The 21,216-nt window shown below is 43.8% G+C and overlaps 1 protein-coding gene across 2 annotated transcripts in view; it reads right to left on the bottom strand.

The window, feature by feature from the left end:
- The window catches only part of CCNB3 (cyclin B3), a 47,550-nt gene extending 26,570 nt beyond the window's left edge, over positions 1-20,980 (bottom strand). For both annotated transcript variants that reach the window (XM_075184659.1, XM_075184660.1), the window contains exons 1-7: positions 20,856-20,980; positions 14,968-15,070; positions 6,175-6,258; positions 4,748-4,863; positions 4,117-4,207; positions 3,913-4,017; positions 3,308-3,400 (exon numbers count right to left, since the gene is read on the bottom strand). In XM_075184659.1, the coding sequence (XP_075040760.1) occupies positions 3,308-3,400; positions 3,913-4,017; positions 4,117-4,207; positions 4,748-4,863; positions 6,175-6,258; positions 14,968-15,060 (582 nt within the window). In that variant the 5' untranslated portion in view covers positions 15,061-15,070; positions 20,856-20,980. The remainder of the gene's footprint in view (positions 1-3,307; positions 3,401-3,912; positions 4,018-4,116; positions 4,208-4,747; positions 4,864-6,174; positions 6,259-14,967; positions 15,071-20,855) is intronic.
- Between the last annotated feature and the right edge of the window lie 236 nt (positions 20,981-21,216).

Genomic DNA, 21,216 nt, shown 5'->3' with positions numbered 1-21,216 from the left:
CTATTGCAATAGCATCCTTACCCCAACGATCCATTTTGCACAATATCTGGGTCTGTCACACACACACAGTACCTGCTCCCAGACTTTTACAGGCCGAACGCACTTTGTAAATTACTTACCCTTGCCAACAAGACATTTCTCTAGTTTTCAAACCTTTAAGCATTCTCTAAAACCCCACCTCTACAGGCAAGATGTTACAACCCTTTACACAATTCACAGAAGGCAACCCGCTGACCAGCATTGCTGTGTAACTGAATCATACACTGAACACCTTTGCAATCTAGCTTAACCAATATGCATCAATTAACCACATATATCAAACCCCTATTGTCCTATGGATTTGTAAGCATGCAAGCAGGGCCCTCTAACCTATCTGTAATAAAACATTACTAAGTAATATAGACAATTTTTGTTTACAATTGTAAAGCACTACGGAATTTGCTAGAACTATATAAAGAAATGGTGACGATGATAAAAGTAAACATGGTCAAGAGGTTCAGTTGTTGTTCAGACCAAACAGAGTGAGAAAGAAATGTGACCGTGGAATTGTTGGAGCTGAACAGGGTGGTTTGAATAATGGAAGACCTGCTGATCTCCTGGTGTTTAACATGTCTCTAGAGCATACAGAAAATTGTGTGCAAAACAAACATCCACTGGCTTGCAGCTCTGACGGCGAAAACGCCTTCTTAATGGGCCTGGTTAGAGGAGACCGGCCAGACTGGTTCAAGGTGACAGGGGGGAGACCGTAAGTAGCTATGTGTCACAACACTGGTAGAAGAGCATCTCAAAGCATATTAAACCTTGAAGTGGATGGGCTATAGCTGCATAAGAGCACAACATGTTTACTCCTGTCAGCTAAGAACAGAAGACAGAGGGTACAGTGGGCACAGGCTCATCAAAACCAGCTCATTGAAGACTGTAAAACATCACCTGGTCTGCCATATTTCAAACTCTGCTGTGACATACAGATGTTAGGGTCAGAATTTGGAGTAAACATTAATCCATCCTGCCTTGTGTCAACAGTGAAGGCTGGTGGTGATGGTAATGCTGTGACCAATGCTTTCTTGGCACAAGTTAGGTCCCTTAATATAAATTAAGTTTCATTTAAATGCTACTGCCTACTCAAGTATTGTTGCTAACCATGTTCATGGAAGAAAGTATGGAAGGCAGAAAGAAAATCAGGCTGTTCTGGGACCAAGGGGGGGGGGGGGGGGGGGGGGGTTCTACCAACTACTAAAAACATGTATCTAATGTAGTGGCCATTGAGTGTATATAAATACACACATGATAAATCTACACACCCTTATTGAAATTAATTCTCCGTAAACATGTTGTACAAACAAAAAAAACAACAATACTCTGCATTCACCAACTATAAAATTTAATGCCGTTCTATTTATTATTACTATTAAAAACAGGGAATGTTAGTTTCACATACTGAAAGCTATGTTAAGCTGACCAACTCATGCCAAAGTCTTCCCCTTCTGGCCAGTCCCCAACATGATCACATTTTATCTAGGTTGAAGCTTACCTGCACACAGTTTTTAAAGGCAAATCCTCAATTTTTATATTCCTGCTCACTCCTGGGGGTATATTTACCAAGCTGCAGTTTGAAAAAGTGGAGCTGTTACCTATAGCAACCCAACCAGATTCTAACTGTCATTTTGTAGACTGTACTAAATAACTAGAATCTGATTGGTTGCTATTGACGACATCTGCACTTTTTCAAACCCAGTTTAGTAAACTGTTTGTCTCTCTCATATTATAAATGGTTTACAGCAAACATTGCCATCACAGTACTAGCCCTAACCCTATATCAAAAGGAAGTCAAACCACCTTTTAGCAGCAAGATCTCTTTACTTAGCTTACTATTGAGAAATGTTATTTTGCTGAGCTGACGCCATCTTGTTGCCTTATAGCCATTTTATTCTCTTATAGCTCAAAGACAGCTTATACCCCATTCATACTGCACCAAAAACCCGGGTTTTTGCAGAGGCACGCTGAAAAACCCGGGTCTTGGTGCAGTATGAATAGTCCAACCACAAAATCCCGGGTCTAAAATCCCGGGACTTAGACCCGGGATTTTGCGAGGGGTAATTCCCGTGTTGGACCCCGCTCGCCTGCAGTATGAATGGTGCAACCCGTGTAATTCCCGGGTCTCACCATTCATACTGTAAAAAAAAAAAAAAAAAAAAAAAAAAAGATTTTAATTAATAAAAAATACATAAGAAATGTTTACTTAACTTATTTTCAGCCAGCGGTGTCTCCGGTGCGTTGCAGGCTGTCAGGGGGACCTCTGGGTACTAAAATGACGTAATTTCTAATGGACTAGAAATGACGTCCTTTTAGTACCTAGAGGTCCCTCGACAGCCTGCAACGCACCGGAGACACCGCTGGCTGAAAATAAGTTAAGTAAACATTTCTTATGTATTTTTTATTAATTAAAATCTTTAACACTTTTTTTTTTCTAAAGCCCGGGTCGGGCAAGTGCAGTATGAACCCGCCCGACCCGGGAATCTTGTTATCTTTACTGCCCTGTGCCCCGGCAATATCCCGGGTTAACTACCCGGGATATTGCCGGGGCAGCAGTATGAAAGTGGTATTAGATACAGCTAGTTTGTAGGAGTTATTCATTGTTTGCAAGAAACTGCCCATGACCTTGGATATGGCAGACAGGAGACAATCCAACCCCCCTGGGGAGAATTCCTTTGTGAAAATGTGAGAATGTAGCAAGATCTGTGTAAAGAAAGCAAGAGTGGTTAAAACCTTTTGGGACGTAGTTTTCTGAATTAAGTGATTTTGTGCTATATAGATATGAACTTGTGACTAATAAATCAGAGTTAAATGCACACACAGAACTTGCAGTGTCTTTTATCTCTCCGGCCGATGAGCTCAAACTGATAGACTGACACAGGTGAACAGACTGTTTAGATCAAACACTGTACCTGAATGCCTATTCATTTACATGAAAGCAGGAAGCAGAAAGCATGCTTGTTACTGGTGAAGGGATATCCTTTGATGTCAGGACAAGGGAGTTACAATGTAACCAGAGAAGGACTGACAGCGGTGATATCAATCTACCTCAGTTATATGGAGTGTCAACATGCTATTGAGGAAGCCAACAAGCAAACAGCACATGTTCCTGATAAGGGGAGAAGAATCAGTTTGTGATACACACAATTCCATGACTTTGGAAAACACATTCAAAGTCAAGTAACTCAACACAATACTACTATACTCCCGTGCCACTCTGTACAGCTTTTGGAAATGACATATACTAAAATGAACACTATTACAGGATACTAACCTGCACCTCCACCATCCAATCCACTAGGATAGCTCTCATCTCCTTGCTAATATCATTTTGCAATTCCATGTAATTAGGAAGCACAAATTTTTTCTACAAAAGACAAAATAATAAAAAAAATATATAATATAGACATGGCAAACAGCAGTAAATAAAATATGTATAACACATTATCCAAAGCACATATTAAGCCAAATGTTTGCTTGATAGTGCTTAAGGAAATAAACACTCCAAAAGATGTAAGGTCATATCCAAAGCAAGTGGAATACCACCTGAACTCGCTATATATATATATATATATATATATATATATATATATATATATATATATATATATATATATATATATATATATATATATATATATATATATATATATATATATATATATATATATATATTTTAGAAATGAACAAAAACTCCAGCCCTGTCACGAATTATAAAGGTTGAGAATCATGTTAATCAAAAACAGAGTGTTTGCTTTAAAATGTGATGCGAAAGACAGAGCAGTTTAATGCAAAATTTCTTTATCATAAGTTGCTCGATTAAATGAAAATCAATGCTTATCTACTTTTTTTGCTCATAGTTTAGAATTTAAAACACACCTGTCTCTCATGCATGTAGGTGAAGATATCCATAGCATATTCAGAGCTAGCAAAAGGGTCTTCCAATGAGTTTTTATCAATATCCTCAACATCAGCTGGCAAGACCTGTAAGTACAAGTGTTAAATATGGATGAGTACCTAGCACATGACAGATATACCTTGTACTGAAACGCGAAGAGTATAAAGTTCCACAAGTGTTATTACCTTTGATGGAGATTGAACTTCTTTATGGTTACATTTTTCTTCTTTCACAACTTCAAAGACTACTTCTGGGGCCCCAACTTTTCTCTGGCTTCTATATGTATGCAAAGAAAGGAATTGTTATAACATCATGATGCTAATGTGCAGATAAGCTCTTATCATGCCAAGCTGGATGTTTTCATTGCATGGTATGATGCCATGTAAAAAGTTAACAGAATCCACTTAGCAACGTTTACACAACTGGGGAAGCATATATTACACACACCACATGCACTCTGTATCCACAGAAACAGAACAAACAAGTTTGATCAGATGGAAATCACCTTGAAAAAACCCCACCCCACTAGGATTTAAAAAAAGAAAAAAAGAAAAGCAACAGCTATAAACTATGTGACGAAACCAAGTTTCAAATGCAATATTGGGTTGTAGATGGATGAGTGGTGTGCAATATTTCCCAAAGACAGCACAAAAACATTCCTATGTGGCAGAGAACGGTAGTGTCATTAAATGCAACTTTTTGGTTTCTATGTATATAGTTCAATGATACTATATGCCAAATATGGTTTACTTGAAAGGATCACTGGGTTGCATACAATGGAGTGGAGCATTTGAATCAAAATTAGCGTTAGCTCACCTTTTGAGGTTAATTTCATTATTTTTTGCAACTCCGCTAGTAGCAACATTTTTTGTCTTCTTCATAACAACTTTGTGCCCATCTTTTTTCTTCTGAACCAGCTGATGTTTGTGAGCCTGAAAAGAACATGGTTTTTCAGTAAAACATTAGTACCATGTTGATAGCTATATGGGAATAATATTGCCTTAAACTTATCTTGAAGCCTAGTAAAGTGTCAATAATAAACATTACAGAACAACATACAGAGGTGTAGTAAATGAAGTGCATTCACAGGAGGGAAAGGTTACCAGTAGTATACTCCAGCGGTCCATACTTGGACCAGTGCTTTTTAATATCTTTATTGTTGACATTGCAAATGGTAATGAAGGGAAAGTATGCCTTTTTGCAGATGACACAAATATATGCAACAGGGTAGACACACCAGGAGTGATCTAGGTAAACTAGAGGAATGGTCAAGAGCGTGGCAAATATAGTTTAATGCCAACTTATGCACTTGGGTCTCAAAAACCCAAAGGCTAAATAAAATATTAATGGCACTATTATGGAAACTACGGAGGAGGAAATGATCTAGGAGACTAGATGACTTAAAAGGCATGTAAACAATTTAACAAAGCAATGAAAAAGGCAAGTCAGATGCTAGGTTACATAGGGAGAGGAATCGATAGCAGAAAAGTACTAATGCCACTGTGTAGGTCATTGGTACTGGTACGGCCTCATCTAGAATACTGTGTTCAGTTCAATTCCTCCCATAAAGATATACTTACAAATAACTAAGTATTAAATACGGTTGGAGGTTACCATAGGTTAAAAATATGGGCAGACTAGATAGACCAAGTGGTTCTTATCTGCCGTCAAATTCTATTTTACTTTGCAGTTAACAGCAGTACTGTATACAAAGTACACTAATGCCCACATTTCCTCCTCTTGCCACTTTTATTCATGTGTGGAAAAAGCTAATGGGTCTGTGCAGTAGGGGCAGTGTAAAGCCTGAGGTGGTTGGGTGCAGCCCCATGTATTTAGGGATGGGAGCATGAAAATGAAGACAGAGGGAAGGCAGTCATACCCACTTTATTCATAATCTACATAAGACTATCTAAAAATGCATCCATTACTATATTAAACAATCTGGATATGTTTTAGGTTAGAGAAGCTTTGAGAAAATATGATTGAGGGAAACCTTGATAATATAGAAGACAGGCATAAATTATTGTTCATAATATAAGATTTGGTTCTCCCACAGACTATCAGTGGAGGCACCAATAAAAAATAAATAAAAATAAAAAAGTAGTACTGCGTGTGAGCCATATATATCCAGGTTGACAATTATTTTATGAATTTGATATTGTGACAGTAAAGAAAGACAAATCTTAACAGCACTGAATCCAGTGTAGGTTATTCCTTTAAGGGATAGAAATCTTCATACTTACATTAGTGATATCCCCAAATGCAGATCTTTTCTTTGTTCCACCCTGTGGCGATGATGGTGAGCGCTTTGTCTGGACACAATCCTGCTGTGGAAAAAAATATTAATAATTATTAATAAAACCCATAATCATGTAGTTTTACACTTGAAGCTATCTTAGAATGTATAGAGCACAGTCACAAGTTTCATTTTAATAGATTAACTGTTAAGTTAATTTTGAATACTGCCATATGCTCCACCAGTCATCTGGGGTCTCATTTGTGTGGTCTATCGGCATACTCAAGAGTGGGCACTTCTCCTGTAAATGGGAACGTACACCATCACTCACCATTAAAGCTGATCCTTCTGTGTGAGAAGAATCAGCAGCTTTGAAAAATGGATAAAACAATCATTGTCACTTCTTGTTTGTAAAGCTGTAGATGGCGATCAAAACCAGGGATCAATGTTAACAGATGGAACCCCTTTAAAAAAGGCATCTGAACTTTTCTTTAACTGTCCATTTTAATGTCTGATGTCAAGACTTGTTTCCACATTAAGGCATCCGCTTTCTACAGTCCTAGTTCCCATTAGATAATAAAAATCTGAAGGTGGGGTGGGGGAGGGAGTTTGTTAAGCAATTACCCTGAAACTAATGAAGTGAACACTCTAGAACAGTGGATCCCAAACTTTCTCACTTCGAGGCACCCCTAGGGTCTCAATTTTTTAAAGGTACCCCTAAGCCAAAATAATAACCAAGTAGTCCCCCACCTTGCTTACCACTGGCCCTTGCCACGGCACCCCTATGAGATCGTCATGGCATCCCAGGCACACAGTTTGGGAGCTACTGCTTAGAAGTTGGTTAAGCACTGGAATTCTTTATCATATGATGTGGTGATGACAAATTCACTAATGGAATTTAAAAACAGTGTGTTTTTCATCACATGATGAGCTTTACTGGGAACCCCAGCAGTAAGGCATATCGGTACTGTGGCTGTTTCCAGAGTTCATCATGGAGGGCTAATACCTGGGCCTAGGCGATGCATGTATAAAGCATTAATTTAAATGTATTTAATTAAATTTAAACATGTATTTTAAAATGTGTGCTGCAACACCGGGAGTGTAATACGCGGCACCTCAGTATTTAATGGCGAGAGTGTGCATTTCAAAGGGTTTTAAGCAATACATGTAGATATTTAATATATGGACGCTGTGGTGCTGGTAAGTAACTATTGTGCAGCACCGGAAGGGTTAATTCCCAGCGCTAGGCGTGTCAAAGTGTATAAAATATGTACTTCCCTTCCCTGGTGGTCCAGGAGAAGCCCTGGAGACTTCACCTCGAGGCAGTCAGCTTGTAGTGGCAGCTGGGGACTGCTGCCTGGGATATGGGTGCCTTCCTCCCGATACTATTTTCAGCCAGGGGTGAGAGCCAAACACTGCTGCAGGGTCTCTGGAACTGGGGAGGAGACTAGGCAGAGTTCCCTCTCACTGGCAGCATGTGTAGGCTGCATGAAGCATCCTGGATTGGTTAAAGGGGTAGGAGGCTGGATTACATCTTGCCAGGTTATATGTGTAAAACTGTATAAAGAGAGCCTTGTTGCCCATGTAAAATGTAGTATTCCACCTGTACTTCTGGATGATCACCAGTATCTCCAACTAGTCTGTAAAGGTCCTTGTCAGGGCTCTACCAATAAAACATCACTGCTTGAAGATTCTGCAGGAGGCCTACTGCCTGCTGTATAATGTGACCAACAGATAAAAGCTTACACTATCTGTTCCCTGGCTATCCTTTGTCGTAACCAGCATTTCTGTGTCAACATTCTGCCCACTACCCAGCAGTCCTAATCTATAGTAAGTGGTCAGGAGATCAGCCAGGCAGCAGCAAAGAGGTGCTGCAGCAGCTATACAAGCTACCCGAAAATAAGTGTTTCTAGTTGTAATTGAAGGAGACTTTGGTTGGTAGCTGAATTCTCCTACAACTATTGTGCAGTTGGCATTCGCGGTCAGCATATGTATGGTGGCAAGGTGACACCAGCAGGAGTGGTCAATAACAGTCTGTTATTGATGGTGAGAAAGACACAAAGAAACTGCGCAGGAAGAACAACCCTTTATCCTGCTTCCACCAACAGACCGAGTGGCGAAGTAAGCCCATCCAGTCACAATTACCAAGCAATGCAGCTGTGACAGCATGGAACAATCTCCTCTTGAGGACAGTGGCTGAAGAGAAATCAGGAAACTGCTGAAGGTCAGAGAGAAACTATTTTCAGCTGCTCTGAAGAGCCACTCTTTTAAGTGGAAAAAAAAAGCAGCCTGGAAGAGTGTCTCTGGTGGAAGATTCCGTAAGGTTTGGGCACTCTGTGAACCCTATCAATAAGATCATGTTCTGCAGCTAAGGTGAGCAGCTTGCAGAAGAGTGCCGTGACATAGGAGAGAATATTGGCCACCAATTAAGGGATGCCTGATTTTGACATTATTTCGTCATGACCCGTCCACCATTTTATCTTTAAAAGTATTCCAATTCTTGTCATAGAATGCTTCCTTCCAAAAAGCCACCTGCCCAATCGTCCAAATTTCAATGGGACAGACCTGAATCACAGGTCAAGAAATTCGTGGTAGCGTGATTTTCATCCTAAAGTGTGTTTTTTTTTGGGCAGAGCAAAGTTTGAAAAGTGTGATAGAAAACACATCAAATGCTGATTCCCGGGGCTCTGAATTTATTTTCTCTGTCCTCGAGAGACCTGCGAGCATGAAATCCTCTGCCAGCAAGAGAGGTTTAATTAGAAGTAAACTTGAGAATAAAAACAACAAGTGACTAGCGCAACAATTGGCAACCGGAGATTGCCTTTGGGGGTAGCATGGTGAAGCCTTCTAACCTTCAAAAAGGTTCACACATCACCCTTAATCTCCATAAGTTAAAACAATACCTTTGATCAAAAAAAGACATCCATCTATAATTATATATCAGAAGACATTTTAAACAGACATTACCAGCTACAGACAAACAAATCTGGCTATAAAGTAGGAAAGAAGTCTGGGACACAGGTGAAGGATCGGAGGCCTCCCTGTTTGTTTGCCCATCAGTGCTCTAGCGACTGACCCACAGTGCTGTTTGCAAGTAAACTTTACTATGACTACTTTACAGATGTCTGGGACAAACATGGCTGCTGCAACAATCTTAAATGAAAAGGCAACAACAACGGTGGTGCTTTCACAAATATGAAGTTAACTTCAGTTTATAGCAGACACTGCAACAGAATGTACAGGAGCATTTCTGTTCTTTTTCTTTAAAACTCCATTAAAGAAAACATGGGAAAGCTTTACAGAAAAAAAAGTTGTTATTATGCCTTTAACACACACACTCTAAATAAATGCAAAGAAATCAAACCATAGATGTCCATATTTTAAGTTTTGTGTAACAATGTGAAAGGACACAGGAAAAAAAGTATTGAACGTACGAAGAAAGGAAGGTGCAAAAAGGCATGGAAAGCCAAGACACCAGCTGAAATCTATCAGTAATTATAAAGCAATCCTTCCAGCTGGTTCAGCCACAACTGATGGCCTATAAAAAGGTGTCTCATTACGAAGGTCTCGCATAAGAAACATCTCATGATGGGTAAAGCAAAGAGCTCTCTCAAGACCTTCGCTACCTTATTGTTTCAAAACATACTGATGGCATTCGTTACAGAAGGATCTCTAAACTGCTGAATCTTCCAGTGAACACTGTTGGGGCCATAATCCGGAAGTGGGAAAACATCATTTCACCATAAACCGGCCATGACCAGGTGCACCTCCAGATTTCTGACAGAGGAGTGAAAAAAAATGATCAGAAGAGTTGTCCAAGAACCACTTGGAGAGCTTCACAAAGACCTGAAATTAGCAGGTACAATTACTTCAAAGAAAACAATAAGTAATGTACTCAATCTCCATGGCCTGTATGCTCACCACGCAAGACTCCTTTGCTGAAGAAAAAACATATACAAAAGTGGAAGCTGCTCAAATCAATTTATAGGCCATAACAGGTGCTGAAAGGGTGGGGTTATCCTGCAAGGAACATACACACAACATTTTTTCCCCAGCACACTGCTATAGCCAGCAACAGATCTGCCATTTCTACTGTAGATAAAAATGCAAAAGTCTTTGTTGCACACATTTGCAAATGTATGTTTAAGCCATCCTGCCACGCTAAGGCGCTTTTGCTAATAGGATGGTCCTACTCTAAACAATGAGAGTCCCTATATTTGGGCCATACATATGTGTTTTTAAATTGAGAGCTAACTTACCAAAGAGGTACCCCAGAAGCCCCAGGCGTGGCAGGATGGCTTAAACATACATTTGCAAATGTGTGCAACAAAGACTTTTGCATTTTTATCTACAGTAGAAATGGCAGATCTGTTGCTGGCTATAGCAGTGTGCTGGGGAAAAAATGTTGTGTGTATGAAGAAAAAACATGTTGAAGTTCATTTAAAGTTTGTTGCACAACATTTGGAAAAGCCTGGGAAAATATAGTGTGGTCAGAACAGAGCAAAATTGAACTCTCTTGATGCCAAAATAAACACCATGTTTGGAAGAGAAATGGCACTGCACATCACCCCAAAAACACCATACCAACAGTGAAGTTTGGAGGTGGGAGCATCATGGTGTGGGGCTGTTTTTTCTGCACGCGGTACTGGCATACTGCATATAATTGTAGGAAGGATGAATGGAAAAATGTACGGAGACATTCTTGATAAAAATCTGCTGGCATCTACCAGGATGCTGAAGATGAAACAAGGATGGACATTTCAGCAAGACAATGATCCCAAGCACACAGCAAAGAACACTATCAATTGGTTTTAGAGAAAGAAAAAGCTGCTAGAACGGCCCAGCCAGGGCTGCCAAGAGGAATTCAGGGCCCCAGTGCAACAAATTCATGGGGCCCCCCTTAGAGTTAAGCATGGAATTTTTCTATAGTGGGTGTGGTCATACAATTGGGGGCATAGCTATGTATCATAGGGGCATGGCTAGCAGGTGAAAAGCGCAGGGCCACCCTCCTACAGAAAAAAAAACCTGCATTGTTTTGTACACCATTGCAACAAGGGTGCAGTGCCCGCTCACCGGAGCGTCACATATGTCCGAGCACTCCTGACTTTCAGGACATCTAGCACCATAGTGTAGTATATAAAGAATGCAGTGTGAATATAAAGAGTTTGCAGTCTTAGCCTGCACCTTACATTGGGCAGAACAGTCAACAAAAACTGGGATTGTCCCACTAGAATCACAACATTTCACAGACTGCCCTGTTCTCTACCTGTTCTTGTCACTTTCACCACCTGTGACTGCAAGTTTCTTTAGTTGCGGTTTGTTTGGGTCCTGGAATGTTGGGGGCCCTATTTGGAAAAAATGGGTACATTTAGAGAATTCCAACCTGCCCTCAGTTAAATCAATAGCACCCAAGGTTAATAATTAGGCCTTCCTCCAGCCCAAACATTAAAATAATAGTATTCCCATTTAATAAATAAACCTAGTTCCCATCCTCCAAACAATTCCAGCAATAGATTAATAGTATTTACATTTCATAAATATACCTATTTCCAGCAACCATCACTGCCATTAAATAATTCATAGTCACATTTAATAAAGATCTCATTATCCCCAAACTCAACCCCACATTCAATAGCCCCCAAACCACCTCATCTTAAATAGTCCCCACTATTACATTGCCCCAACATCACCCCACAAACAATAGCACCCATTAAATAGCCACCACCGACCTCACACACTACATTGCCACAAGCCCTGTGTCATCACACACACTACTGTGTCTCCTTCATCACACCATCTCTCTCTCTCTCCCCCCCACCATCACACCGTCTCTCCCCCCCTCCCCCCCATCACACCGTCTCTCCCCCCCAACCATCACACCGTCTCTCCCCCCCCACCATCACACCGTCTCTCCCCCCCCAACCATCACACCGTCTCTCCCCCCCCAACCATCACACCGTCTCTCCCCCCCCAACCATCACACCGTCTCTCCCCCCCCAACCATCACACCGTCTCTCCCCCCCCCCAACCATCACACCGTCTCTCCCCCCCCAACCATCACACCGTCTCTCCCCCCCCAACCATCACACCGTCTCTCCCTCCCCCCCAACCATCACACCGTCTCTCCCCCCCCCCACAACCATCACACCGTCTCTCCCCCCCCACCATCACACCGTCTCTCCCCCCCCACCATCACACCGTCTCTCTCCCCCCCCCACCATCACACCGTCTCTCTCCCCACCCCACCATCACACCGTCTCTCTCCCCACCCCACCATCACACCGTCTCTCTCCCCACCCCACCATCACACCGTCTCTCTCCCCACCCCACCATCTCTCTCCCCCCCACCATCACACCGTCTCTCTCCCCACCCCACCATCTCTCTCCCCCCCACCATCACACCGTCTCTCTCCCCCCCACCATCTCTCTCCCCCCCCCACCACACCGTCTCTCCCCCCCCAACCATCACACCGTCTCTCCCCCCCATCACACCGTCTCTCCCCCCCCCAACCATCACACCGTCTCTCCCCCCCCAACCATCACACCGTCTCTCCCCCCCCAACCATCACACCGTCTCTCCCCCCCATCACACCGTCTCTCCCCCCCATCACACCGTCTCTCCCCCCACCCCACCATCACACCGTCTCTCTCCCCCCCCCCACCATCACACCGTCTCTCTCCCCACCCCACCATCTCTCTCCCCCCCCACCATCACACCGTCTCTCTCCCCCCCACCATCTCTCTCCCCCCCCATCACACCGTCTCTCCCCCCCCAACCATCACACCGTCTCTCCCCCCCCAACCATCACACCGTCTCTCCCCCCCCAACCATCACACCGTCTCTCCCCCCCCAACCATCACACCGTCTCTCCCCCCCCAACCATCACACCGTCTCTCCCCCCCAACCATCACACCGTCTCTCTCCCCCCCACCATCTCTCTCCCCCCCCAACCATCACACCGTCTCTCCCCCCCCAACCATCACACCGTCTCTCCCCCCCCAACCATCACACCGTCTCTCCCCCCCCAACCATCACACCGTCTCTCCCCCCCCAACCATCACACCTTCTCTCCCCCCCCCATCACACCGTCTCTCCCCCCCCCATCACACCGTCTCTCCCCCCCCCCACCATCACACCGTCTCTCCCCCCCCCCCACCATCACACCGTCTCTCTCCCCCCCCCACCATCACACCGTCTCTCCCCCCCCCCACCATCACACCGTCTCTCTCCCCCCCCACCATCACACCGTCTCTCTCCCCCCCCACCATCACACCGTCTCTCTCCCCCCCCACCGTCTCTCTCCCCCCCCACCGTCTCTCTCCCCCCCCACCGTCTCTCTCCCCCCCCACCGTCTCTCTCCCCCCCCACCGTCTCTCTCCCCCCCCACCGTCTCTCTCCCCCCCCACCGTCTCTCTCCCCCCCCCCCACCATCACACCGTCTCTCTCCCCCCCCCCACCATCACACCGTCTCTCTCCCCCCCCCCACCATCACACCGTCTCTCTCCCCCCCCCCCACCATCACACCGTCTCTCTCCCCCCCCCCACCATCACACCGTCTCTCTCCCCCCCCCCCCCACCATCACACCGTCTCTCTCCCCCCCCACCATCTCTCTCCCCCCCCACCATCACACCGTCTCTCTCCCCCCCCCCACCATCACACCGTCTCTCTCCCCCCCCCACCATCACACCGTCTCTCTCCCCCCCCACCATCACACCGTCTCTCTCCCCCCCCACCATCTCTCTCCCCCCCCACCATCACACCGTCTCTCTCCCCCCCCACCATCACACCGTCTCTCTCCCCCCCACCGTCTCTCTCCCCCCCCACCGTCTCTCTTCCCCCCACCGTCTCTCTCCCCCCCCACCGTCTCTCTCCCCCCCCACCGTCTCTCTCCCCCCCCACCGTCTCTCTCCCCCCCCACCGTCTCTCTCCCCCCCCCACCATCACACCGTCTCTCCCCCCCCCTACCATCACACCGTCTCTCCCCCCCCTACCATCACACCGTCTCTCCCCCCCCTACCATCACACCGTCTCTCTCCCCCCCCCTACCATCACACCGTCTCTCTCCCCCCCTACCATCACACCGTCTCTCTCCCCCCCCCCCTACCATCACACCGTCTCTCTCCCCCCCCTACCATCACACCGTCTCTCTCCCCCCCCACCATCACACCGTCTCTCTCCCCCCCCCCACCCTTCTGCATCACACCGTCTCTCTCCCCCCACCCTTCTGCATCACACTATGCCTATATACTAACCTCCCCTTGCCTCTGTTCCTTTACTTACCTTTGTATTGGCTTCTTTTATCGCTCTTCTGTCTGGGTCCTCTCTGCGCCACTCCTCACTGAATGTGAATGCAGTGAGGAGCATTTAGTGAAATTCAGTGAAACTGAGCAGAGCTAGGAAGAGGGACACCGGGTCTGCAATAACGTGAGTATTTTATTTTAACTTACCCTGCTCCCCCCCACCAATGAACGGGGCAGTTTCTCCATACAGGAGGCATCTTGAAGCTGTCATTACCAACAAAGTCTTTTATAAAAGTATTAAATAAATTTCAGGAGGCGTGTTCAATACTTTTTCCCTGTGTCATTTCACATTATTACACAAAACTTAAATTATGGACATCTATGTTTGATTTCCTTGCATGTGTGGATTGCAGAGTTGTTGCTCACATTTGGTGTAAATTTAATTAAAATAGCCACATTAAATATATATTTACTGAGAAAAATGTTGGTGTTCAATACTTATTTCACCCGGTGTGTGTGTACGTATTTATCACATTATTAATACAGTATAGGCAATACCTTGTCAGCTAGAACATTCTCCACAGCAACTGGCTTTCCCAGACGAGGGAGTTTTGATAACCCCGGCCTACTGGGACGATGAGTGGGCATCATTTTCAGGGGCCTGGACGGAATAATATATACATTACCAATTTTTACTAACACATCCTAAACATAGCAAGAGTACTTTGAGTTGTAGCACAAACAGCATATCATCATCATGAAGGGTGACCAGACCTCACATTATTATTGTTAATAACACCAACAACATATTACGTAGTGCTGCACATTGAAGGGAAAATAAGGATGTACTAAAATGATGCTCGCCTGCAGTTCATCTGCATCACATTGGACGGCAGTATCTTTTTATCTTCATTTCATATTTTAAAAACTATAAACAAACCTAAAGCTTCTAACTCAGTGGTTCCCAAACTGTGCGTCGCTGCGATCTCACAGGGGTGCCGTAGCTATGGTCAGTGGGTAAGCGTAGCGGGGAATTACTTGGTAATTATTGTGGGTTAGGGGTGCCTTAAAAACATTTATGGAGACCCTAAGGGTGACTCGAACAGAATATTTTTGGGGATCCACTGTTTTTAACTATAGATAATAAACTAAAATTGCAAAATTAGGATTCCTAAGTGACTTACAATATCCATATCATTTACAGTATAACGTACATTACCCCATATATAGGTGAGGAATCTTGTGTGTGGACCAAGCATATTATAATAATAAGTATATCCAACTTGTATATATAACATTCCTTAGGGTGTATATTACACTGTAGTAATATATTTTTTTACTGTAGATTTTCTGATTTATTTTTTCTTTTATGTATGTGGGATGATTGTGTTCCAAGCATAGAAATATACACTAACAAGTGTTTTTAGTGGAAAGATGGCTGGATTAGGAAGGGAGAGAGGGGAACATATACACTCTTCACCATACATAGTACAGTAATGATAAAGTATATTTCACCTTCAAAGATCTCACAGGGTATTGTGCTTAAAATGAAATATACTAAGACAATGCTTCTTTCTACCTCAAAAAAATGACATGTGAGCAGATGGTTGCACACGAATAAAGGGACATGGAGATAATAAACAGGTCAGAGCCCTAAAACGCTTTACATAATCAAGATGTAAATAAAAGATAAGAATTAAGAGGGACAGAAAATGCCACAGACAGTGCTTGGTAAATATTTGCATCAAAAAACATTTTAAAATATTTTATATTTGTAACAACTATAAAAGGGAAAAAAATGAACATGACACCATTATATTAAAATAATTATACACAATATATTAATTTATGACTGCTTGTTCTTCAACAGTGCTTTTAATCTTATCCATCCCAAATAAAAATAAATTATAATGGGTAAATGTATCAAGCCGAGAGTTTTCCTTTGGGTTTGAAAAGTGGAGATATTGCCTATAGCAACATGTCAGATTCTAGCTATCATTTTGTAGAATGTACTAGATAAATGATAGTTAGAATCTGATTGGTTTTCCCGCCAGAAAACGCTCAGCTTGATACATTTACCCCTAGGTGTACATATATGTGTTTAAAATGCCATTATCCCATTTAATTTTTTTTTTTATATATAATTTACTTTAGAGAATATATTACTGCAGTGTAATATTACACCTTAAGGAATGTTACATATACAGGTTCCATATACTCCTTAGAATATGCCTAGCACAGACAACAGACTGATCACCTATACACAAATATTTATATGAGATAATGTAGTTCATATTGTAAATTATATGGATATTATAAGTCACTTAGGAGTCCTAGATACAGAGCTTTCAGTATCTATATTTAAAAGCTTTATATGTTTATTGTAGTTTGTAAAATCTGAACTAAAGATAAAAAAGTTAAGCTACTATGGGGTACATTTATCAACACTTGCAAAATGTGAAAAATAGTTTTCAATCCTTATCGCATTGATAAGGATTGAACTATTTCTCATATTTATTAAAAAAAAGCAACACAGGAACAGCAGTTACGAAAAAACTGCTGTTCCTATGAAGTGGAAAACATACTTACCACTGCCTCTTCGTTCCCGAAGCAGTATGTGGTAAACGGGGCTCCTCTTCTCACTCCAGTGCGCATGCACCAAGTGAAAACCTCAGGCATGCGCACAAACATCTCTGCATTCTCTCGGCAATTATAGTTGCAGAGAGAGAGAGCAGTGAGTGACAAGGAGATATCATGTGATCCCTCCACACATGCGCTGTTCAGCTCTGCTCTTCGGAGCAGAGCTGACAGCACTGAATCTTTTCATTTATGATAATGTACGCCAGCTGGCGTACATTAACACGATTGAAAAGTTAATTTCATTTATTGTTAAATAGCGTTACTGAGCACTCCCCATACACTTTTATGGGGAGTGCTCAGTAAAACTATAAGAGATGCAAAGCAGCAGATATCTATGATATCTGCTGCGATGCTACAATCATATATAGCAATTTATTATTATTATTATTATCATCCTTTATTTGTTGGGCGCCACAAGGTTTACGCAGTGCCGTTTACAGTACAAACAGTAGTACAAAACAGGGTGACAAAGTACAGAACAATAAACACAAAGTACCGATGCTTCAGGAACTCCAGGAAGACATATGGAGTAAAGACAGAGCAGAAGAACCGGTATGGAGACAGGAGGGGAGAGGGGCCCTGCTCATAAGAGCTTACATCCTAAGGGACGGTGAAACAAAAATGGGCACAAAAGGGAGCCAGTGAAGCAGGGGGTGAGAAGAGAGGGGCCTGGGGAGAGAGGGAGAACGAAAAAAAGGAGATGAGGGGTAAGGTGGCTGGTTGGTAGGCTTTAAGGAACAGGTGGGTTTTAAGTGCCCATTTGAAGGAGCACAGGTTGAGAGAGAGACGGATGGAGCGAGGGAGGTCATTCCAGTGTAGGGGGGCAGCTCGGGAGAAGTCCTGGATTCTAGAGTGGGAAGAGGTTATCAGAGTGGAGGAGAGGCGACGGTCATTGGCCGAGCGCAGGGAGCGGACCGGAGTGCAAGTGGTGAGGAGGTTAGAGATATAGGGGGCAGTAGACTGGGAGAGAGCTTTATAAGTGGTGGTGAGGAGTTTGAAAAGGATCCTGTAGGGGAAGGGGAGCCAGTGCAGAGCGTGGTAGAGAGGGGAGGTTGAGGAGGAGCTGCGTGAGAGAAAGATGAGTCGAGCAGCCGCATTGAGAACGGAGCGGAGGGGGGCAAGATGGGAGAGGGGGAGGCCAGTGAGGAGAAGGTTGCAGTAATCAAGGCGGGAGATGATGAGAGTGTGGATGATTGTTTTGGTGGCATCTTGAGAGAGGAAGGGCCGGATGCGGGCAATGTTGCGCAGTTGGAAGCCACAGGCTTGGGCAAGGGATTGGATGTGGGGGGCGAAGGAGAGAGAGGAGTCAAGAGTGACACCTAGGCATCGTAGTTGGGTGACAGAGGAGATGGCAGTGTTATTGACAACGATAGAGAGGTTGTGATGGGAGGGGAGTATGGCTGGAGGGAAGACAATAAGTTCAGTTTTAGAGATATTGATGTTGAGAAAGTGCGAGGACATCCAGGAGGAGATGGCGGAGAGGAAGTCAGATACACGAGAGAGGAGAGTGGAAGAGAGATCAGGAGAAGAGATGTAGAGTTGAATGTCGTCAGCATATAGGTGATACTGAAGACCAAAGGAGGTGGTAGGAGCACTGAGGGAGGAAGTGTAGAGCGAAAAGAGAAGGGGGCCGAGAACAGAGCCCTGGGGGACGCCAACCGGGAGAGGGGAAGCGGTAGAAGAGGAGCCAGACATGGAGACAGAGAAGGTGCGGTTAGCGAGGTAAAAGCAGAACCAGGCATGGACTGAGCCAGAGAGAAGAGTTTGCAGAAGTAGGGGGTGATCCACGGTATCAAAGGCCGCGGAGAGGTCAAGGAGGATGAGTATAGAGAAGTGACCCTTGGATTTGGCTAATAGGAGGTCATTGGTAACTTTGGCGAGGGCAGTTTCAGTGGAGGGGGCGGTAACCAGATTGGAGAGGGTCGAGAAGGGAATGGTCAGAGGGGTATCTGGTGAGGCGACAGCAGACTATGCGCTCAAGTAATTTGGAGGCGTAGGGGAGAAGTGAGATGGGGCGATAATTGTCAGGGAAGTGGGGGTCAAGATTGGGTTTTTTGAGGATAGGAGAGATAAGAGCGTGTTTAAAGGAGGAGGGTACTACACTAGAGGAGTGTGATCGGTTGAAAAGGTGAGCAAGGTAGGAGCACGCAGTGGGAGAGAGAGATCGAAGGAGGTTAGAGGGGATGGGATCGAGAGGACAGGTAGAGGGTGGGGAGGAAAGAATGAGGCAGCTAACTTCTTCGCCAGAAGTAGGACAGAAGGAGCACCAAAGTTGTTTGTTGGAGGGGGGAGAAGGGATGGGGGCAGTTGGAGAGGGGGTGGAGGAGGAGATGTTGAGTCTGATGGCCCCAATTTTGGAAGAGAAAAAAGTGGCGAAGTCTGCAGCGGAGAGGGAAAGTGGGACAGGAGGGGGGGGAGGGGACAAAGGAGGGAGTTGAAGGTGGCAAAAAGGCGACGGGGATTAGAGGACTGAGAAGAAATAAAGGACTTGAATTTAGTGTTTTATCCCTGAAAACAACGATTTTACAGGGAGAAAACCTTTGATAAATAGGCCCCTAGGTGTTTTGGAGGTGAACTGAAGGCAATCATTCCAATCTGTGATCATTTTTTTAGTATATCCCACAAAACAAGCTGTGTACAATTTAGATACTTTAGAAGTATTCCCTACTGAAATTATCTTTGAACATCAAATCCAGTGACCCTTGTAATACTGGGCGATTGTGCGTGCGAATGTGGGGGCGTGTGGCATCTATTAACAGCAAGGTAGTGAACTCTTCCTCAAGTTGGATGTTGCAGTTTTTATGCAATGCATATGAACAGTTGTGTGAATGTACAGAATGGCCACTGAGGGAGTACATTCTCGTGTTTATATCTGCACAGTAGCAAACATTCAAATCATAAAAATACACATACCACAAAACAAAAAACATACGAAGCATATGCTATTATACTTATATAATCTGACACCTCTGAATTAATTGAGTAACTTCTTCATACAGATCGGTGAATGTGATTGAAAAGAGGTACAAGTTGAAAGAAAAATAAGGTTAAATGACCCTGGCCCAAGAGACAATCTCACCCCCCCCCCCCTTCCAGTAAAAAAAGTTTAAAATAAATTGTGACATGTAAGCCTGACATATCTTGGAACATTTTAATGTCAATCAACAGGTTTCAGTTATATTAGTCTGCTCCAATTACTGTTGCTTGTAAGTCAAAGGGCATACTTAATAACCACATTTTTGACACAATCATTTTCATCACTCCTTATTGCACTGATAAGGAATGAAAGATCTTGACCATTTATGAAAAGTGTTCACCAGAACAGCAGTCCCAGTGAACACACTGTTTACTTATCTCCTCTATGGTCACTAACGCAAAGTGGCGACCTATGCGCCAGTAACCAGATGAGAGAGCTGGTAAGATGTGACGAGGGATCCGAGCATCCCTTTACCACAATGTTCTCCCCTTGAACGGGCATCGGGCACAAGTTCTGAAAATCTTTGATTTTTGGAACATGGTAAATAATGCTAAATATCTCCATAGAAGCCTATGGTGATTGCTTTTGTAGAAGATATATGTTCCGATCCTTTAGCTATAAATAGCTGAAATCCATAATATTGTGGTTGTCCCCCTAAAACGACTTCAAGGGATCAAGAGCTTCTGAAATAGGTCTCTAAATAACCAGCATAAGACTACTTTTTCCTACCACTTCGCTGCCTCAGTAAACCAGAGTCGACAATCACAGACAAACATATGTAAAGAACACGCAATACTCCATAGCACATACACAACATCAGTGTACATACCTTTTGTGTCAATGTGAAATGTGCTGGAACCTCAAAATTGTCCTGAAGAAGACCTAAATACCTTCACTTACTTTCACGATACCAATTCAAACAACTGCTCAGGCTCCACAAACACAAGTTTGAAACCCGCGATTCCCGCCCATTCCACACTCCCATTGGTTCTTCCTCTGCCAATGAGATAGCTGATTTCAATGCTGTTGCCAAGGAGACAATTTCTTTTCAGAAATTCGAATGTAACAACCAATTAGAGGACACCATAGACAACGATTCCGAGAAACACCCACGACCGCTACCGTGCGAACGAGTTCTGGGCTTTAAGATGACTCTTGGTTAACTCCTTATTCTGTAGATCCTTCACAAG

This window comes from Mixophyes fleayi, chromosome 9, assembly GCF_038048845.1.
Source record: "Mixophyes fleayi isolate aMixFle1 chromosome 9, aMixFle1.hap1, whole genome shotgun sequence".
Lineage (NCBI taxonomy): Eukaryota > Metazoa > Chordata > Amphibia > Anura > Limnodynastidae > Mixophyes > Mixophyes fleayi.
This window is presented reverse-complemented; position numbering and strand designations above follow the sequence as displayed.